The sequence below is a fragment of the Thalassophryne amazonica genome, chromosome 12 (genome assembly GCF_902500255.1).
Source record: "Thalassophryne amazonica chromosome 12, fThaAma1.1, whole genome shotgun sequence".
NCBI lineage: Eukaryota > Metazoa > Chordata > Actinopteri > Batrachoidiformes > Batrachoididae > Thalassophryne > Thalassophryne amazonica.
In genome coordinates, this window is record NC_047114.1 from 92,779,013 (window position 1) to 92,798,607 (window position 19,595).

The window sequence follows — 19,595 nt, forward strand, 5'->3', positions numbered from 1 at the left end:
CTCTTCTCCTCATTCTTTGTCTCCCTCTCTTTTTCTCTCTCCTTCGTGCCTTCTCTCATGGCCTTCCACTTCCCCCATCTCTCTCTGTCCCTCCCTCTCTCTTTCCCTCTCCCTTACCTCTCTATTTCTCCTTCTGCATCTCTCTCTCTCCCTTATCACGCTGTTTTCCTCTCTCTCTCCCCCTGCTCTTTCTTCCTCCCCCCTCTCTCACTCACTCCCCCTGCTCCCTCTCCATCTCTCTCCCTCCCCCTCTTTCGCTCTCTCCCTCCCCTCTCTCTCTCTTTCTCTCCCCCCTCTCTCGTTCTCTTCCCATCCTCTCTCCCTCCCCATCCTCTCTCCCTCCCCCTGTGCTCTCTCTCCCTCTTTCTCTCCCTCCCTCCCCCTGCGCTCTCTCTCCCTCTCTTTCTCTCCCTCCCTCCCCCTCTCTCGCTCTCTCCCCCCTCCTCTCTCTTTCTCTCCCTCCCTCCCCCTGCTCTCTCTCTCCCCCCTCCTCGCTCTCCCTCTCTTTCTCTCGCTCTCTCCCATCCTTTCTCTCCCCTGCTCTCTCTTTCTCTCCCTCCCCATCCTCTCTCCCCCTCCTCTTTCTCTCCCTCCCTCCCCATCCTCTCTCTCTCTCGCTTTCTCTCTCCCCCTGCTCTCTCTCTCTCTTTCTCTCCCTCCCTCCCCATTCTCTCTCTCTCTCTCTCAGCAGTAGTCTCGGTTCCGTCCCACTCGTCCAGCAGTCATCACTGGACTCTGGTTAATAAATTGATGGCGACCACTCCGGATCCGAGCACAGACCGCGGACCCGTACGGAGACACCGGTCCAAGAGCGAGACCCCGTATCTGCTTGAAGCTCGGCTCTCCTTCAACCTGCGCACAGGTAGGCGCGTCCACGCCGCCCGGATCCAAGCTCCTTTTCCACCTTTGTGGGTGGACTGAAAACACATTTTACGTGTTTATTTTTGTCCCCTCCACCCGCATACCGCGAGGAATAACCGTCAGATCCCACGCGTGTGGACCGTGTGGCTGTGAGATGTGACCGGTTCTTCAGCGCGTTGAGTTTGTTGGGGGAGTAAAAACCGCTTTAGATTGTGTTTGGTCGACGCTTGCTAACTGCTAACCACATGATTCAGTTACATAATGTGAAGACGCGCTTCACCGTGACCTGGAGTGGGAGTGGGAGTCCGGGCTCGAACGTGGCGTGTACCGAAGCTGCATGTGTTTAATCCCATTTTAAACGCTGTTCTCTCTCCGTCGTCAGTTTTGGCAAAGCGTGTTGCATCCCTTGTTACCATGGTGACCTGGCATTTTATGCTGACTGAGTCAAGATCTTTGGCGTTATGATGGCATTAGACACAAGCTGCAGCCTGCAGCAAAACATTTCAGCCAGCGGCTCCCATGTGTTTGTAATGTGGTTTTATTTATTTGAGTACATGATGACCACATAATGACATCATTAGTCCGACACTGTTGCCTCCCTTGATTCTAAATGTTATGAAATACAGTCTGGAACAAATAATGAGCACTGCTCTGAGATAATCCACCTTGGCTTTTACATAAAGTTATTTTATAACAACAAAATTCATAAATTCCTTGTGCAATTTTTTTTTTTTTTTTACCTCCACCAAAGGCATTTTGTGACTACTAGTGACTAATTCTAGTAAGACTGTGCAAACAATTTAAATGAAACCTGCTGCACAGACAGGGCAAAGACAAAGGACAAAGTTCATTACTTTTCTGGTGTGGATCTGGATCAAAAGGCACATCCTGGGTTTGATTATGTTTGAAACTGATCCCTTTGATCCTGCATACAAGATCATGAAAGAAGTGTGATCAGCATAAATGGTCAGCAGTCAGGTTTAAAGGTCAGCAATTGGGTCAAAGATCAGCAATGCAGATCAAAGTTCAGGAATGTGAACAAAAAAGTGATGAGTAAAATGTAAGCGATCAGGATCAGTGTTCAAGAATGTGCCCAAAGGTGAGTGATAAGTGCAGCAATCAAGAACACAGATCATGATTGAAGAAGAGTGATCAGGATCAACTGGCATCAAAGGTCAGGATCAAAGAAGTGTGATCTGGATCCAGGTTTAGCAATCATAAACACAGGTTTGGATCAGAGAAAAGTGATCAAATCCAAATTCAACAATCACACACAGGTCAGGATCAAATAAGAGTGATCAGGAACAAGGATCAGTAATCAGGTTTAAAAGTCAGCAGGTCAAAGATCAGCAGTTAGGATCAAAGTTCAGGAATGTGATCAATGATGATTGATCAGAATCAATAATATCCCATGTAGATAGGAAAGGCTCATTCTAAACTTTGAAAAACATCAATTCATGCATTGCATGTAACTATACTATAATAAACGGATGGTTATGAGTTCTATATTCCATTTGTTCTGATAAACACCCCTAAATCCAACATGCTGTAGTTTTAATTTATAAAAATTAGCACAATCCTAGATTTGTATTTGACATACCTGGAGCCACCAGTTCAAATGTTTTCAGCTGATGATTTTGTAATTTTTTTTAATTAGAAATAGAGTGCATTGGAAATAAAATACTTCAGCCTTCCTCAGCCATGATAGGAAATACGTCAGTATTAAATAGGATCTCTAACTGGCCTTTGAATGACTTCTAAGAATCTGCCTACATTTGTGATGGTTGGTAAATATGACTTTGTTTTCTTGTTCTGTTAAAACTAGGTGTGTTTAAAAAAAAAACACTGGTTAATACCAGGGCCCTTTATGTTGAATATTCTTAAATTCTGCTCACCACTGGAATTGTTCCTGCTAGAACTGAAAAAATACTGGCCTGTTTGTGAGTTGCCTTTTTGTTAAAGTTGTGGATATGCTCTCCAAATCACCACCTTAACTATTTGTTGCTGAATGATCAGTATTTTGGGCACTTCACTCAGTCAAGTGGTGAGCGATTTGTTGCTGACTTTAAAATTTCATGTTTGTGGTTCTGTTACTGGATTTAAGTGCAACTTTTGGCACAGGTGATTGCCATGTTTTGGAGGAAACTGAAAAGTGTTTTTACATCTCTGTTAGGGTACACTGGATTGTTGGAATGGCGATTGCTATGTCTTTAATATACAGTAGTGTTCAGAATAATAGTAGTGCTATGTGACTAAAAAGATTAATCCAGGTTTTGAGTATATTTCTTATTGTTACATGGGAAACAAGGTACCAGTAGATTCAGTAGAGTCTCACAAATCCAATTTCGATTTTGACATATCCAAACTGATCCATGCTACCTGGTATGCAATATATAGGCCCAACACCATAGTAGGATAAACATGCCCATATCATGATGGTTGTCCCACCATGCTTCACTGTCTTCACTGTGAACTGTGGCCTGAATTCAGAGTTTGGGGGTCATCTCACAAACTGTCTGCAGCCCTTGGACCCAAAAAGAACAATTTTACTCTCATCAGTCCACAAAATATTCCTCCATTTCTCTTTAGGCCAGTTGAGTGTTCTTTGGCAAATTGTAACCTCTTCTGCACGTCTTTTATTTAACAGAGGGACTTTGCAGGGGATTCTTGCAAATAAATTAGCTTCACACAGGCATCTTCTAACTGTCACAGCACTTACAGGTAACTCCAGACTGTCTTTGAAACAGCTAACTGATCATCTGCAGAGGAATGGTCTATTTGAAGAGTTTCAGTCAGGGTTTAGAATTCATCATAGTACAGAAACAGCATTAGTGAAGGTTACAAATGATCTTCTTATGGCCTCGGACAGTGGACTCATCTCTGTGCTTGTTCTGTTAGACCTCAGTGCTGCTTTTGATACTGTTGACCATAAAATTTTATTACAGAGATTAGAGCATGCCATAGGTATTAAAGGCACTGCGCTGCGGTGGTTTGAATCATATTTATCTAATAGATTACAATTTGTTCATGTAAATGGGGAATCTTCTTCACAGACTAAAGTTAATTATGGAGTTCCACAAGGTTCTGTGCTAGGACCAATTTTATTCACTTTATACATGCTTCCCTTAGGCAGTATTATTAGACAGCATTGCTTAAATTTTCATTGTTACGCAGATGATACCCAGCTTTATCTATCCATGAAGCCAGAGGACACACACCAATTAGCTAAACTGCAGGATTGTCTTACAGACATAAAGACATGGATGACCTCTAATTTCCTGCTTTTAAACTCAGATAAAACTGAAGTTATTGTACTTGGCCCCACAAATCTTAGAAACATGGTGTCTAACCAGATCCTTACTCTGGATGGCATTACCCTGACCTCTAGTAATACTGTGAGAAATCTTGGAGTCATTTTTGATCAGGATATGTCATTCAGTGCGCATATTAAACAAATATGTAGGACTGCTTTTTTGCATTTGCGCAATATCTCTAAAATTAGAAAGGTCTTGTCTCAGAGTGATGCTGAAAAACTAATTCATGCATTTATTTCCTCTAGGCTGGACTATTGTAATTCATTATTATCAGGTTGTCCTAAAAGTTCCCTGAAAAGCCTTCAGTTAATTCAAAATGCTGCAGCTAGAGTACTAACGGGGACTAGAAGGAGAGAGCATATCTCACCCATATTGGCCTCTCTTCATTGGCTTCCTGTTAATTCTAGAATAGAATTTAAAATTCTTCTTCTTACTTATAAGGTTCTGAATAATCAGGTCCCATCTTATCTTAGGGACCTCATAGTACCATATCACCCCAATAGAGCGCTGTTTGTAAGAGTAGAATGGGAGGCAGAGCCTTCAGCTTTCAGGCGCCTCTCCTCTGGAACCAGCTCCCAATTCGGATCAGGGAGACAGACACCCTCTCTACTTTTAAGATTAGGCTTAAAACTTTCCTTTTTGCTAAAGCTTATAGTTAGGGCTGGATCAGGTGACCCTGAACCATCCCTTAGTTATGCTGCTATAGACTTAGACTGCTGGGGGGTTCCCATGATGCACTGTTTCTTTCTCGTCTTGCTCTGTATGCACCACTCTGCATTTAATCATTAGTGATTGATCTCTGCTCCCCTCCACAGCATGTCTTTCTCCTGGTTCTCTCCCTCAGCCCCAACCAGTCCCAGCAGAAGACTGCCCCTCCCTGAGCCTGGTTCTGCTGGAGGTTTCTTCCTGTTAAAAGGGAGTTTTTCCTTCCCACTGTCGCCAAGTGCTTGCTCACAGGGGGTCGTTTTGACAGTTGGGGTTTTTCTGTAATTATTTTATGGCTTTGCCTTGCAATATGAAGTGCCTTGGGGCAACTGTTTGTTGTGATTTGGCGCTATATAAATGAAATTGATTTGATTTGATTTGATCATCCTGGAGCTGATCAATGGGTGAGGCTTTGCCGTTCTGGTTATTCTTCTATCCATTTTGATGGTTGTTTTCCGTTTTCTTCCATGCGTCTCTGGTTTTTAAAGCATTGGAGATCATTGTAGATGAACAGACTATAATTTTTTGCAGCTGCGTATGTTTTCCCCTCTCCGATCAACTTTTTAATCAAAGTACGCTGTTCTTCTGAACAATGTCTTGAATGTCCCATTTTCCTCAGGCTTTCAAAGAGAAAAGCATGATCAACAGGTGCTGGCTTCATCCTTAAATAGGGGACACCTGATTCACACCTGCTTGTTCCAAAAAATTGACGAACTCTCTGACTGAATGCCACACTACTATTATTGTGAACACCCCCTTTTCTACTTTTTTTTTTACTAATAGCCCAATTTCATAGCCTTAAGAGTGTGCATATCATGAGTGCTTGGTCTTGTTGGATTTGTGAGAATCTACTGGTACCTTGTTTCCCATGTAACAATAAGAAATACGTATAAATTCGTATACTCAAAACCTGGATTAATCTTTTTAGTCACATAGCACTACTATTATTCTGAACACTACTGTAACACCTTATCTGAATTCTTTGCATTGAAGGATGGTACCTCAATGTCGCTCTGTCTGTAATGAGAAAAATGTTTTCTCTTCTTTTGTTACTTATGAAATAAGTTCCAAGAAACATGACTGTGAGAGCAGTGCTGTTAAGATTTGCGTTTTTCTCTGCCATGCTACGGTGAACAGCCAACATAACAACAACCACATCCACATATTTATGCGCCTGACTGTATCGTCTGTGGACAAGAGCTTGTTGTAAATGTCATGATACCATTTCTATGATCCTCCTTCACTTCTCTACCACAAGATCGCACAAAGCATGAGGACGGTATGGGGGCGATTTGTACAACAGTGCTGTTGACTCACTTCCACCTGAGTGCAGCAGATTTTAGCTTGCTTATTACCAAGGAAACCAAAAGTCTTGTGGCTGAGTGCCCAGGTGCTAAATAACAGTATATGACCAGGAAAGAAGAATCAAGCAATTATCCCGCTGCTGCTTAGAACAAGGCAATGAGAGTCTGGTCCATCTTTCTTAGGGGCTTTGGTTTTTATTGGCTGTTTGGTTTACAACATATCACAGACATGGTTTGAATTATAGGGGGTACTGGCAGGGTCTCTGCCATTTTCACCTTCAGGGTCCCATGATCCTTTATGCACGGTGCTAAGATGGCGTTGCAGGGAGGTTCGTTGTTTCCTCGCAGTTATCGGAAAATACGGACCTTCTGGAATGGGAATATCAATGGCACGGGATTTGGTTTAAAGAAAAATCTATATAAACTTTAACTTGCATTTAAATCCCTTTGGTGACTGTATTTCATGCTGGTTTGCATGTTTTTTCTTTGTCTGTGACAAGTGGCGATGCCATTTTCGTAGTTTACAACTAGCAACTCGAATTGTAACCACTCCAAGCACACAGGGGATGATGGGACCCTGAAAGACTATTGTAGAGCTATACACAACAGCAAGTAGCCAAGCTAACAAATATGCACAAAGAACAGAGAGCTTCTGGTCACCATAGTAGAAGTCAAAATGTCACTGCTTAAGCTCACTAATTCTCGAGGTTGGTCATCCGGGCATTTAACCTGTAGTGGCGGGTTTTGTCTGTGAAAACATTGGTGAACTCAAAGCAAAATACATATAGTTTGGTCACTTATCAAAGGGGTCAGACTCATCAATAAAGTTAATTTAATGTACAATGGTTCATTTCAGGTCGGCTTGGTGTATAAATCTCATTGTTCCAGGGAATGATACCGGTCAGGTGGCTGTTAGAAAAAAGTTAGAGACAAAAGCAAACCAGCTGATTTCAACAGAACAGCATACAACCCGAGCGTGTTTTCACTGAGCAGCCAGTCACGGAAGTATGAATTCTCACCTTTGGATTGGTCACTTCAACGAAGTGAAGTGACGCCGACCTCGAGAATACTTCAGTTAACTCTGGTCCAACGCTTGGTGCAAGCCGAAGGATACTATAGAAGGCTTATCGAAGTAAGTAGCTATTTAGCTTGTGTAATACATCTTACCTTCTTACCCTACCAAGTTGTGAATTACATTTACTGTCCACAGATGAATGGTAACATTGGCTAGTTTGTAACTTTTGCCTTAAGTTTCACTTTAACTAGCTACTGTTGGCTAGTTAAACTTAAAATTTGCCTGATCTAACATTATCTACCTAATGTTCGGTAACATTAGCTGCCTCATGTTGGGTAGCATCTTTAAACTAATGCTACATAACCTGAACTAACATTAATTAGATGATCTTCACTATCATTTGATGTAACATCATCTAACTAATTAGGAAACATTACCTAACTAAGGTAACATCATTTAACTAATGTTAGATAACATTAGCTAACATGTTACTGAACATTAAATGATGCTACCTATCATTTAACTGTTAGGTAGCTAATATCAAGACTAATGTTATGTAACATTAGCTAATTAATGTTGTGAATTACTGTGTCAGTAGTCAACAATTGAATGCTATTAGCTAGCTTTTAATGTTTGCCTTAAGTTTAACATCAGCCAACTAATATGACTTAATATTAGTTAGCTAATGTTACTGAATTTAAGTGGCATTAGCCAACTAAAGTGTGGTAATGTTACAAAACATTAGTTAGCCAATGTTCGGTAAAATGAGTCAGCAAATATTATAAAACATTAGTTAGCCAATGTTAGGTAAAATGAGTCAGCAAATATTATAAAACATTAGTTAGTCAATGTTAGATAAAATGAGTCAGCAAAAGTTACATAACATTAGATGTTACAAAACATTAGTTAGCCAATGTTAGGTAAAATGAGTCAGCAAATGTTACACACATTATTTAGCCAATGCTAAGTAAAATGAGTTAGCAAATTTACAAAACATTAGTTAGTCAATGTTACAACCCCAATTCCAATGAAGTTGGGACGTTGTGTAAAATGTAAATAAAGAATGCAACGATTTTCAAATCCTCTAGGGTACAATCATTAATCATCAATTTTGGCAATACCAATTTAACATTTGAATATATTAAGTAGGGATACACTGATATCACTTTTGATGTTATGTAACTTTTGCTGACTCATTTTATCTAACATTGACTAATGTTTTGTAATATTTGCTGATTCATTTTATCTAACATTGACTAACTAATGTTTTGTAACATTTGCTGACTCTATCTAACATTGACTAACTAATGTTTTGTAACATTTGTTGACTCATTTTACCTAACGGCTAACTAATGTTTTGTAACATTTGCTGACTCATTTTACCTAACATTAGCTAACTAATGTTTTGGAATATTTGCTGACTCATTTTACCTAACATTGGCTAACTAATGTTTTGTAACATCTAATGTTTGTAACTTTTGCTGACTCATATTATCTAACATTAGCTAACTAATGTTTTGTAATATTTGCTGACTCATTTTATCTAATATTAGCTAACTAATGTTTTGTAATATTTGCAGACTCATTTTATCTAACATTGGCTAACTATTGTTTTGTAACATTTGCTGACTCATTTTATCTAACATTGGCTAACTAATGTTTTGTAACATTTGCTGACTCATTTTACCTAACATTGGCTAACTAATGTTTTGTAACATTTGCTGACTCATTTTACCTAACATTGGCTAACTAATGTTTTGTAACATTTGCTGACTCATTTTACCTAACATTAGCTAACTAATATTTGGTAAGAACCCCAAATAGGTAAGTATCCCAGATTGTCATTCTATAAACCACACTGTGATCAGAGGAATAATTTAAAAATGAGCTGAGAGTCACACAAGAAGATACCAAGTCGGCTTTGTCGTCGTGTAAATGTTTTATTCCTCCATTTAATGTTCTTATGTGTAAATTCTTACGGAAAGGAGAAATGCAGGCCCGTGCCCTTGTGTATGTTTGTGAGCATGGAAATCAGTCCTTTATTAGCACGCACTGTGTCATGTTGCCTGCTGACACAGCATCCATCTAACAGGAAGAGGTTGTCAGCTTGCTTTCATTTGCCTGTCATTCATCAGCCGAACTACAGCTCCATTTGTTTGCTGAATGCAAACTCACACACAAGAATTGCTCCGAGGCCACTTCAACCTCCTGTCAAAGTGATCAGATATCTTTTCAGCACACAGTACACGGGGGGATTGTTTCTGGACCCATGTGTTCATAGACGGATTTCCATTATGGAATTGCACAAAATTGAAGCGATATTTTGAGAATGTCATCAAAACACAATTGCAAAATGACAGTGATTCTATTGAGTGATGCTGTGGGACTACTGGGTTTTGTTCTCTCATGATAACTGCCATTCCAGAAGGCTTTCATGGTACCTGTCATTCCAGTATTCATGGTGATTGGCTTTTGTTTTTTTTATTCCAGTATTGGAATTTAGTAACGTTTCCCAGCCGGTCTGTTCTGTGTCAGCCGTCAGATCTCAGAAGTTAAGCATTGTGGGATCTAGTTAGTACTTGGATGGGAGACCTCTTTGAACACCAGCGGATGTGTGTGTTTCAACAGGTAAAATTGGAGTTGCATCAGGAAGGGCATCCGGCGTAAAACCTGTGCCAAATACTAATTCGGATCTGGCTGTATCCCCTGTGGCGTCCCCGAACAAAAACAGGAGCAGCCAAATAGAAAACAACATTGGAATTCAGTAACTTTGCGGTTTAAGAAGATCTACGATCTCGTATGTCTCTTCCTCCATCAACACGCACCACAGTGTGTATATTAGAATGCAATGGGACTCTTTCTGTATGTCATATGGCCTACAATTGAGGAAAAAGTGTTTCCATTGCAGTTTGGTGAAATAAGGCGTTTTCGAATCAGCTGAAAAACAACTTCATATGAGTGTAAAAGTCTTGTTGCAATGTTCGAGGGTTTTTTTTTTTCTGTCTTTTTTTTCAAAATTCATGTCCATTGGGCGTATTTTCAATTTGCTGTCCTAGAGCTCTCTTTGGAACCTGCATTAATGGTAAATGTCCAACAGGTGGAAGTATTGCTCTATTTGAAAAACCTTCAGTATATGCTGCTGTGGGACACCACCAGTGTTGACCTGCCTGCTGCTTATGTCAGTAGATAAGAAGAAAATGAACCTGAGAAGTTCATTTCAGACTGAAAATTAAGATTAGGTTGATCAAATACAGATGGTAAAATTCTGAACGGATGGCTGGGATGGAAATTGTCCCCCTAAATTTGAGAATCCTAAATTAAATATAAACTTGAAACAAAGTTTTAGGAATTACACAAACTGAAATTCAGACGACATAAATTAAGAAAGGTGGTTTTATAGTGAAACATTTCAGTGAAATATATTTGAAATTTCAAAATCAAGCATTCAGCAGTGATTGAACATAAAAATTTGATATTCAGTTGCTGATGCATTTCCATATAGAGGAAACCGGGGCACGGTGAATCACAGGGCACAGTGACTCAGTACTACATATATATTTGCAGCAGTTATGCCATATTTTTATGCATGAAGACATCCCCTTATAAATTTGTGTTTTGTTTTTGGATCTATTAAGGGTAAAACTATGGCAAGTGAAGTCAGGTTTATCAAAAGTAAATTTTTGTGGATGTCATTGTATTTGTATTTATTTCTCACAACAGAGGAAAGGTGGCCCAAAAAAATGGTTATTAGTTAGAAGACTACCCCATCCAACTGATGAGCATGTGTTATGTCTTCTCCAGACTATCAGCTATTTGATAACAAGACTCATGTGTGTCACATGCACCCGGGGCACTGTGAATCAGTCTAGAAAGTGATTTACTAAGCCCCAGTATCAAGTGGATGACAAATATTACTTGTTGAAGCTTAAACATTTATTTGTCCATGAATTATTTCTATAATTTATGTATATAAATAACTGTTTTCACGTTTGAACAGAAATTATGACAGTTGTATTTATAATAGTTTCTAAAGGACTTATATCACTATATAAGACACTCACACATAGCTGGTTTGCTGGATTATAGTATGTATATGCCTCAGCATATATTTAATCATTTTGAAGAAATCATATTTTTTCATTATATTCTAAGTTGATTCACTGTGCCCTGTGAATTAGTGTCCGGGGCACAGTGAATCAAAAATTTTAAAATCAGTTTTAAACACCTGCAAATTACACTGAGGGGGGCTTATAAACAATAACTTGCTGTATTAAACCCACAATAGAGTGACCTAAACCTATGCATAATGTGTTTATGCTGCCACAAAACAACATTTATGATCCACTGTGCCCCGGCTTCCCCTATTTTGGCAGTAATTTGCTTCCATATACAAATAAATGGTTAATCCAAGACTACAAAGAAGATGCAGAAATAAGAGGATTAAGGAATTTTTTTTACTTTTACTATATGAGATTAATCACATTAATGAGATTAATATGACTTCAGTTTCTAATTTTCATATTACAGACATTTTCAGCCTTAGTATATAGAAAAGGTCTGGGGGGGACTATAAAATCATCCCTCTATCTTGCATGAGTGCACAAAGTCCTTCTGTTGAAGCATCCCTGGTCTGAATAAAACATGAGTGGGAATAATCAGAGCAAAAATAGCTGCTTGTATCCAGCACTCATGGCTGAGTTTCAACCCTCATTGTCACCTGCCCAGAAAACCTGACAACATCTGCGTTATGAAAGTTCACAGAAAAAGTCAGGTGTCATCTGACAGCTGGCAGGAAGCTGCATATTCCTGAAATATCTCTATTTCTTGGATTTTCATCATGGCAGTCTGGAAAGGGCGTGTCCCATGTCTTGACATGGTTTTGTGCAGTGGTGGGCACAGATAACCAAAAAATGAACTTTGATAACAGATAATCAGATAACTGAAAAGTTATCTTTGATAAAGATAAAACAATAAACCACCCAAAAAGTTATCAGAAGTTACAGATAACCGGTAACGGATAAATTCTATCTCTGGCACATTTACAGCTACTAGTAAAACAAATTTAATAGCTTCTAATAATATTAAAAATAACAACAGACCCAAACAATAAGACCATACTTTTTTCTTTCAACAGTCTGCCCCTGCTGGAAGCTCTACAGCGCTCCAAGTACAGACAGAAGCACCCCGAGACCCAAACAATGAGACCACACTTTTTTCTTTCAACATTCGGTCACTGCTAGAAGCTCTTGTTTATTACAGCCCTCTCAGCACAGAGGCACTCTAAGAGCAGACATAAAGCCAGTCCTGTAGCAATTATAAAGGTCCGGTCATGCGGAGGTCTTGAAAAATAAAGTCATATTGACTTATGGTTTTGATTTATAAATAACATTAATACTGATAGAATAACTCCATTAATGTCAATTCTGTCATTTGTACAAAGTTAAAATATAGCATATATCTTTTAATGTTGAATAATGCACTAATTCTGGGGTTTTGTAACAAAGAGACAGATCGCAAAGGATTCTGGGTAAAGGTGCCTGCTAAACACTGATTGGTTCAGTCATTCATTATGTAAACCAACACGTTAATGTGACGTCTGTTGCGTGTTGGTGTTTAAATGTGCTTTTGTAAAATATTCCATTTTTTTATTTGTAAAAACAGGCATTTTTACGGAGCTCTGGAAGTGTCATCGCAAATTTTTTTGCATGTTTTTTTTTTTTTTTGCATTTTTTCCATTTTTTTTGCATTCTCTCTTTACAACATTCATTTGATGTTGTAAAACATACTTTACACTGTGCGAGATGATTTTTCATACAGGAATTTTTGGACCAAGTTTCAGGTTAATCGTGCGTCCTGCATCGTGTAGTGTTCATGGAGTATCAAGCTGCGGTCAACATCTGACGACCACCTCCTGATCGCTGATCGTATGGTCGAATGAGAATCAAACCTGTTTGATATATTATTGTGGTCGGCCGTCGTGAGGTTATCCTGCTGCTGAAAGCTACAAGCAGCATCCAACCGTTCGCACTGTACCTGTGCAAATACTGCAGAACTGTCTTGTAATAATATTATTATTATTATGCAGTTGTTTTGTTTTTAAACTTAATTTGTGAAAAAAAAGCCATTTGCAAAGCAAAAATTTGATTTGATGATCATCTTTCTTTAATATTTATTTCATTCATTTAAAAGAAAAAAACAGAAAAAACAGAAATAAAGCATCACATTCACCAGAATGAAAAGGAGCAGAGAGAAGAACAAGTCTTATAGCTGACATAACTGGGGTCAAAATAAATAGAACACTGTCATCTGCTGGTCCCCAGACACTGCCATGAACACTATCAATCAATCAATCAATTTTTTTATATAGCGCCAAATCACAACAAACAGTTGCCCCAAGGCTCTTTATATTGTAAGGCAAGGCCATACAATAATTATGTAAAACCCCAATGGTCAAAACGACCCCCTGTGAGCAAGCACTTGGCTACAGTGGGAAGGAAAAACTCCCTTTTAACAGGAAGAAACCTCCAGCAGAACCAGGCTCAGGGAGGGGCAGTCTTCTGCTGGGACTGGTTGGGGCTGAGGGAGAGAACCAGGAAAAAGACATGCTGTGGAGGGGAGCAGAGATCGATCACTAATGATTAAATGCAGAGTGGTGCATACAGAGCAAAAAGAGAAAGAAACAGTGCATCATGGGAACCCCCCAGCAGTTTACGTCTATAGCAGCATAACTAAGGGATGGTTCAGGGTCACCTGATCCAGCCCTAACTATAAGCTTTAGCAAAAAGGAAAGTTTTAAGCCTAATCTTAAAAGTAGAGAGGGTGTCTGTCTCCCTGATCTGAATTGGGAGCTGGTTCCACAGGAGAGGAGCCTGAAAGCTGAAGGCTCTGCCTCCCATTCTACTCTTACAAACCCTAGGAACTACAAGTAAGCCTGCAGTCTGAGAGCGAAGCGCTCTATTGGGATGATATGGTACTACGAGGTCCCTAAGATAAGATGGGACCTGATTATTCAAAACCTTATAAGTAAGAAGAAGAATTTTAAATTCTATTCTAGAATTAACAGGAAGCCAATGAAGAGAGGCCAATATGGGTGAGATATGCTCTCTCCTTCTAGTCCCCGTCAGTACTCTAGCTGCAGCATTTTGAATTAACTGAAGGCTTTTTAGGGAACTTTTAGGACAACCTGATAATAATGAATTACAATAGTCCAGCCTAGAGGAAATAAATGCATGAATTAGTTTTTCAGCATCACTCTGAGACAAGACCTTTCTGATTTTAGAGATATTGCGTAAATGCAAAAAAGCAGTCCTACATATTTGTTTAATATATGACATATCCTGATCAAAAATGACTCCAAGATTTCTCACAGTATTACTAGAGGTCAGGGTAATGCCATCCAGAGTAAGGATCTGGTTAGACACCATGTTTCTAAGATTTGTGGGGCCAAGTACAATAACTTCAGTTTTATCTGAGTTTAAAAGCAGGAAGTTAGAGGTCATCCATGTCTTTATGTCTGTAAGACAATCCTGCAGTTTAGCTAATTGGTGTGTGTCCTCTGGCTTCATGGATAGATAAAGCTGGGTATCATCTGCGTAACAATGAAAATTTAAGCAATACCGTCTAATAATACTGCCTAAGGGAAGCATGTATAAAGTGAATAAAATTGGTCCTAGCACAGAACCTTGTGGAACTCCATAATTAACTTTAGTCTGTGAAGAAGATTCCCCATTTACATGAACAAATTGTAATCTATTAGACAAATATGATTCAAACCATCGCAGCGCAGTGCCTTTAATACCTATGGCATGCTCTAATCTCTGTAATAAAATTTTATGGTCAACAGTATCAAAAGCAGCACTGAGGTCCAACAGAACAAGCACAGAGACGAGTCCACTGTCCGAGGCCATAAGAAGATCATTTGTAACCTTCACTAATGCTGTTTCTGTACTATGATGAATTCTAAAACCTGACTGAAACTCTTCAAATAGACCATTCCTCTGCAGATGATCAGTTAGCTGTTTTACAACTACCCTTTCAAGAATTTTTGAGAGAAAAGGAAGGTTGGAGATTGGCCTATAATTAGCTAAGATAGCTGGGTCAAGTGATGGCTTTTTAAGTAATGGTTTAATTACTGCCACCTTAAAAGCCTGTGGTACATAGCCAACTAACAAAGATAGATTGATCATATTTAAGATCGAAGCATTAAATAATGGTAGGGCTTCCTTGAGCAGCCTGGTAGCAATGGGGTCTAATAAACATGTTGATGGTTTGGATGAAGTAACTAATGAAAATAACTCAGAACAATCGGAGAGAAAGAGTCTAACCAAATACCGGCATCACTGAAAGCAGCCAAAGATAACGATACGTCTTTGGGATGGTTATGAGTAATTTTTTCTCTAATAGTTAAAATTTTGTTAGCAAAGAAAGTCATGAAGTCATTACTAGTTAAAGTTAATGGAATACTCAGCTCAATAGAGCTCTGACTCTTTGTCAGCCTGGCTACAGTGCTGAAAAGAAACCTGGGGTTGTTCTTATTTTCTTCAATTAGTGATGAGTAGAAAGATGTCCTAGCTTTACGGAGGGCTTTTTTATAGAGCAACAGACTCTTTTTCCAGGCTAAGTGAAGATCTTCTAAATTAGTGAGACGCCATAAATGAATTAAAGCTCTGTCTGGGTTTTTGATTAATTAATAAGCTGGAATGGAAGATTGCTGCTAATCCTCCTCCTCGGCCCGTGCTACGAGCATTCTGACAGTTAGTGTGACTCGGGGGTGTTGACTCATTTAAACTAACATATTCATCCTGCTGTAACCAGGTTTCTGTTAGGCAGAATAAATCAATATGTTGATCAATTATTATATCATTTACCAACAGGGACTTAGAAGAGAGAGACCTAATGTTTAATAGACCACATTTAACTGTTTTAGTCTGTGGTGCAGTTGAAGGTGCTATATTATTTTTTCTTTTTGAATTTTTATGCTTAAATAGATTTTTGCTGGTTGTTGGTGGTCTGGGAGCAGGCACCGTCTCTACGGGGATGGGGTAATGAGGGGATGGCAGGGGGAGAGAAGCTGCAGAGAGGTGTGTAAGACTACAACTCTGCTTCCTGGTCCCAACCCTGGATAGTCACGGTTTGGAGGATTTAAGAAAATTGGCCAGATTTCTAGAAATGAGAGCTGCTCCATCCAAAGTGGGATGGATGCCGTCTCTCCTAACAAGACCAGGTTTTCCCCAGAAGCTTTGCCAATTATCTATGAAGCCCACCTCATCTACTGGCCAGTAGATGCTAGATGGCAGTAGAGGCTTTCAAAACAAATTCTAGATAATCCCTGTCTGTTCACATTTAAAATGCATGGAATTTAACAAACGCAATTAAAAAATCAACGTCTATAAACGCAGAGAATATATACAAGAGAGTTTTAGGCACTAGAGTTTAATGCTGTTGTCCGTGGAACCTGAACAGAGTGTCTGAAATGCATTTGTCCTGTCGTGACGTACTGAGATTACATCATCCTACCCATAATGCACTGCGGGGCAGAGCATGTGCTCACAAAACCTTAAAAAATTAACACATTACTTTAAAACTAAAACATATATCTGATATTTTTACTTTATACAACTTCAGACATGACAGTAATTTTAAATAAATTGTCCAAAATTAGTTTGGTTAAAATTTGAACCATGTTAAAGATGTATGCCTCTGGATGACTTGGGTCATATTGCCAGCATATCCATATGGTATTAAAGGAAATGTTTGGTTTTTTTTTTTTTTTTCCTTTTAGAGGCTGTTTTTCCTTTATCTGCAGAGGATTGAGATGCTTTTTATACAAGCAGTTCTCTTCTGTTTGCAAAGGTTATAATTGTGTGTCTGGTAAAAAATTTTTAACAGGTGGGTGCTGAACTAATTTTAAAAATGCTTATCGCTGTTCAGCTTTGTTTATTTGTTTATCGGTTTAAAAGTTATCGGACAAAATTCATCGGAAGATAATTAGTCCGATGATCTTTAAAGTTATCTTAAAAGATAATCCGATAATGAAAACGTTATTTTCGATAATTATCTGTTATCGGATTATCGGAACTGTGCCCACCACTGGTTTTGTGCAGGTTAGCTTCACTAAGGAGGTTGTGAGTTTAACACATTTTGGTGGAGAGGAGGCTTTAGATAAAGGAAGAGTTGATTAAAATTTGGTTCAAGTCTGGATCAAAGCGTGGCTCTTAATTGTGATCTTTAAACTTTGATCTTTAAACCTGATTCCTCTTATCCTCATCCCACCTTTGATCTTTGATCCTGAATGCCTTCATGGTGTAATCACTATTGCCAAATACTTCAGGAATCAGGATCCAACCCTTTATTCTGATTCTTTTCATCTCGATTACCAGATCAATACAACACAGAGATGAAGACAAATGGCAATAAAAAAATTATCTCTTTGGAAAATAATCACTCATCAAAATGACAGTTAAGCAAGTGTGATCTAAGGTCTGGGTCAGACTTGAGTGATCAGGATCAAAGTTTTGTACTCAGGATATAATCAAGTTTGAGTGATCCGGATCAAAGGTCAGCAACTGGTGTCAAAGCCAAGACAACGTTAAAGCAGTCAGGGTCAAAGCTGATTGATCAGGATGTAAGGTCTGGATCAACTTTGAACAAAGGTCCGCAGTTGGGATATAAGGTAAGGATCAACATTCCTCAATCTGGATCTAAGGTCAGGAACAAGTTTTAGTAATGAGGATCAAAGTTCATACTCAAAGTTAAAGAATCAAGATCTGAGGTCACCATCAAAGTTGATTAATCAAGATCAAGGTTCCACAATCTATGATTAGGTACAAAACTGAGTGATCAGAATCAGAGTTCAGCAGTTAGAATCAAAGCTCAGTCTCGCAGTTAAGGAATAAAGATCAAGATCCAAGGTTAGCAATAAGGACCTTGGATCTTACTCAGGGGGGGGGACCTAGTGGGGCTGAAGCCTATCCGAGCCATTATTGGATGAGAGGCAGGATGCAACCTGGACAGGTTGCCACTCTTTCATAGGGCCGATACATATAGACCACAAAGAAACACAATCACACTCTCACTTACGGCCACCAGTTCACCTAACCTGCATGTCTTAGGAAATGGAAGGAAGCCGGAGCACCCAGAGAGAACCCATGCAAACACGGGGAGAACATGCAAACTCCACAATGCTAACCACTAACCCGATGTGCTGGCCATTGGATCAAAGATCAATGATCAAATTTACACAATCAGTGTCTAAGAATGTTAGAGATGATATCAGGGTGATTCTTTAACTACGGGCACTATTGTCCTTGTAAATGTAATTTCCACCACACCATTGCCTTACAATATAAAGTGCCTTGGGGCAACTGTTTGTTGTGATTTGGCGCTATATACATGTGCTCTGATGTCACTGTTTATCTCCATAGAAACTACCCAAACAATCTTTCATACAAACTGTTTAAAGGGATTACAGTGTTGTGGTGGAAATTACGGCAATAGTGTGGGACAACTACATTTTGTTTAAAAAATCACAACAGTTGTATGACATTGAATACCCCAATTATGTTTTGATTATTTTACTGATATTTTATTTAGAGATATTTTAAAACATTAGAAAAAAACGTTTCTTTACCATTCATTTTTATCATTGAAGATCAAAAGTCTGGGTGTGGAACAAGCACAAAACGGCAATATTTGCATATAATGATGCTGAAAAAAGGTGAAAAAGTCATCATAGACTACTAGAACAAATTTCTTAACACACTTTTATTGTAAAGATAACTATAAAAGTGTGAAATTTCCCCTTTTTTCTGTTTTTCATACAATATGATCAAAGGACATAATAAGTGCCCGTAGTCTAAGAATCACCCATGGAATAACCCTCTCACAGAAAGAGACTAAATGAAAATGTCACAGACACAGTAAATACACTCTGAGTGTACTGCTAGCTGAGAATAACAGTTTGAAGGTTTTTGTGCAACAAGTCAATGTTGAGTCATATTTGTTGTATTTATTAATGCTATTATAGTCTATTGCAGAACAACAACAAAAAATCAATGGGTACAGGAAGTCTCACATAGTTACACTTGTTTTTGAAGATGCTTGTTGGGTTTTTCTTATTATTACTGTGACTATTACTCATCAGAAGGTCGTTGACAGTGTAGAATTTAGTGGAGGGAGATTATATAGAACGGCATTTGTTGCTTGCTTCGCTGATGCATCTCCCATAGTGCAGGAGGATATTCCTGCTGAGTAAGAGACTTTGCAGAGTGCATTCAACAATGCTGCAAACGGTCTGAATTCAATCAAAGCTGCACTGCACCACTCAGCAGTCCTTCACTATTGTTATCCCATCTCCAAGGATACAAATCTACCCATCTCCAAGGATAAAAGAAAACC

At 38.9% G+C, this 19,595-nt stretch overlaps 1 protein-coding gene across 1 annotated transcript in view; it reads left to right on the forward strand.

Moving 5' to 3' along the window:
- The first annotated feature begins 696 nt into the window (after positions 1-696).
- Positions 697-19,595, forward strand: part of LOC117521800 (phosphatase and actin regulator 1-like) — a 142,484-nt gene continuing 123,585 nt past the window's right edge. Inside the window, exon 1 of the mRNA XM_034183148.1 lies at positions 697-862. Within this exon, the coding sequence (XP_034039039.1) occupies positions 751-862 (112 nt within the window). The 5' untranslated portion in view covers positions 697-750. The remainder of the gene's footprint in view (positions 863-19,595) is intronic.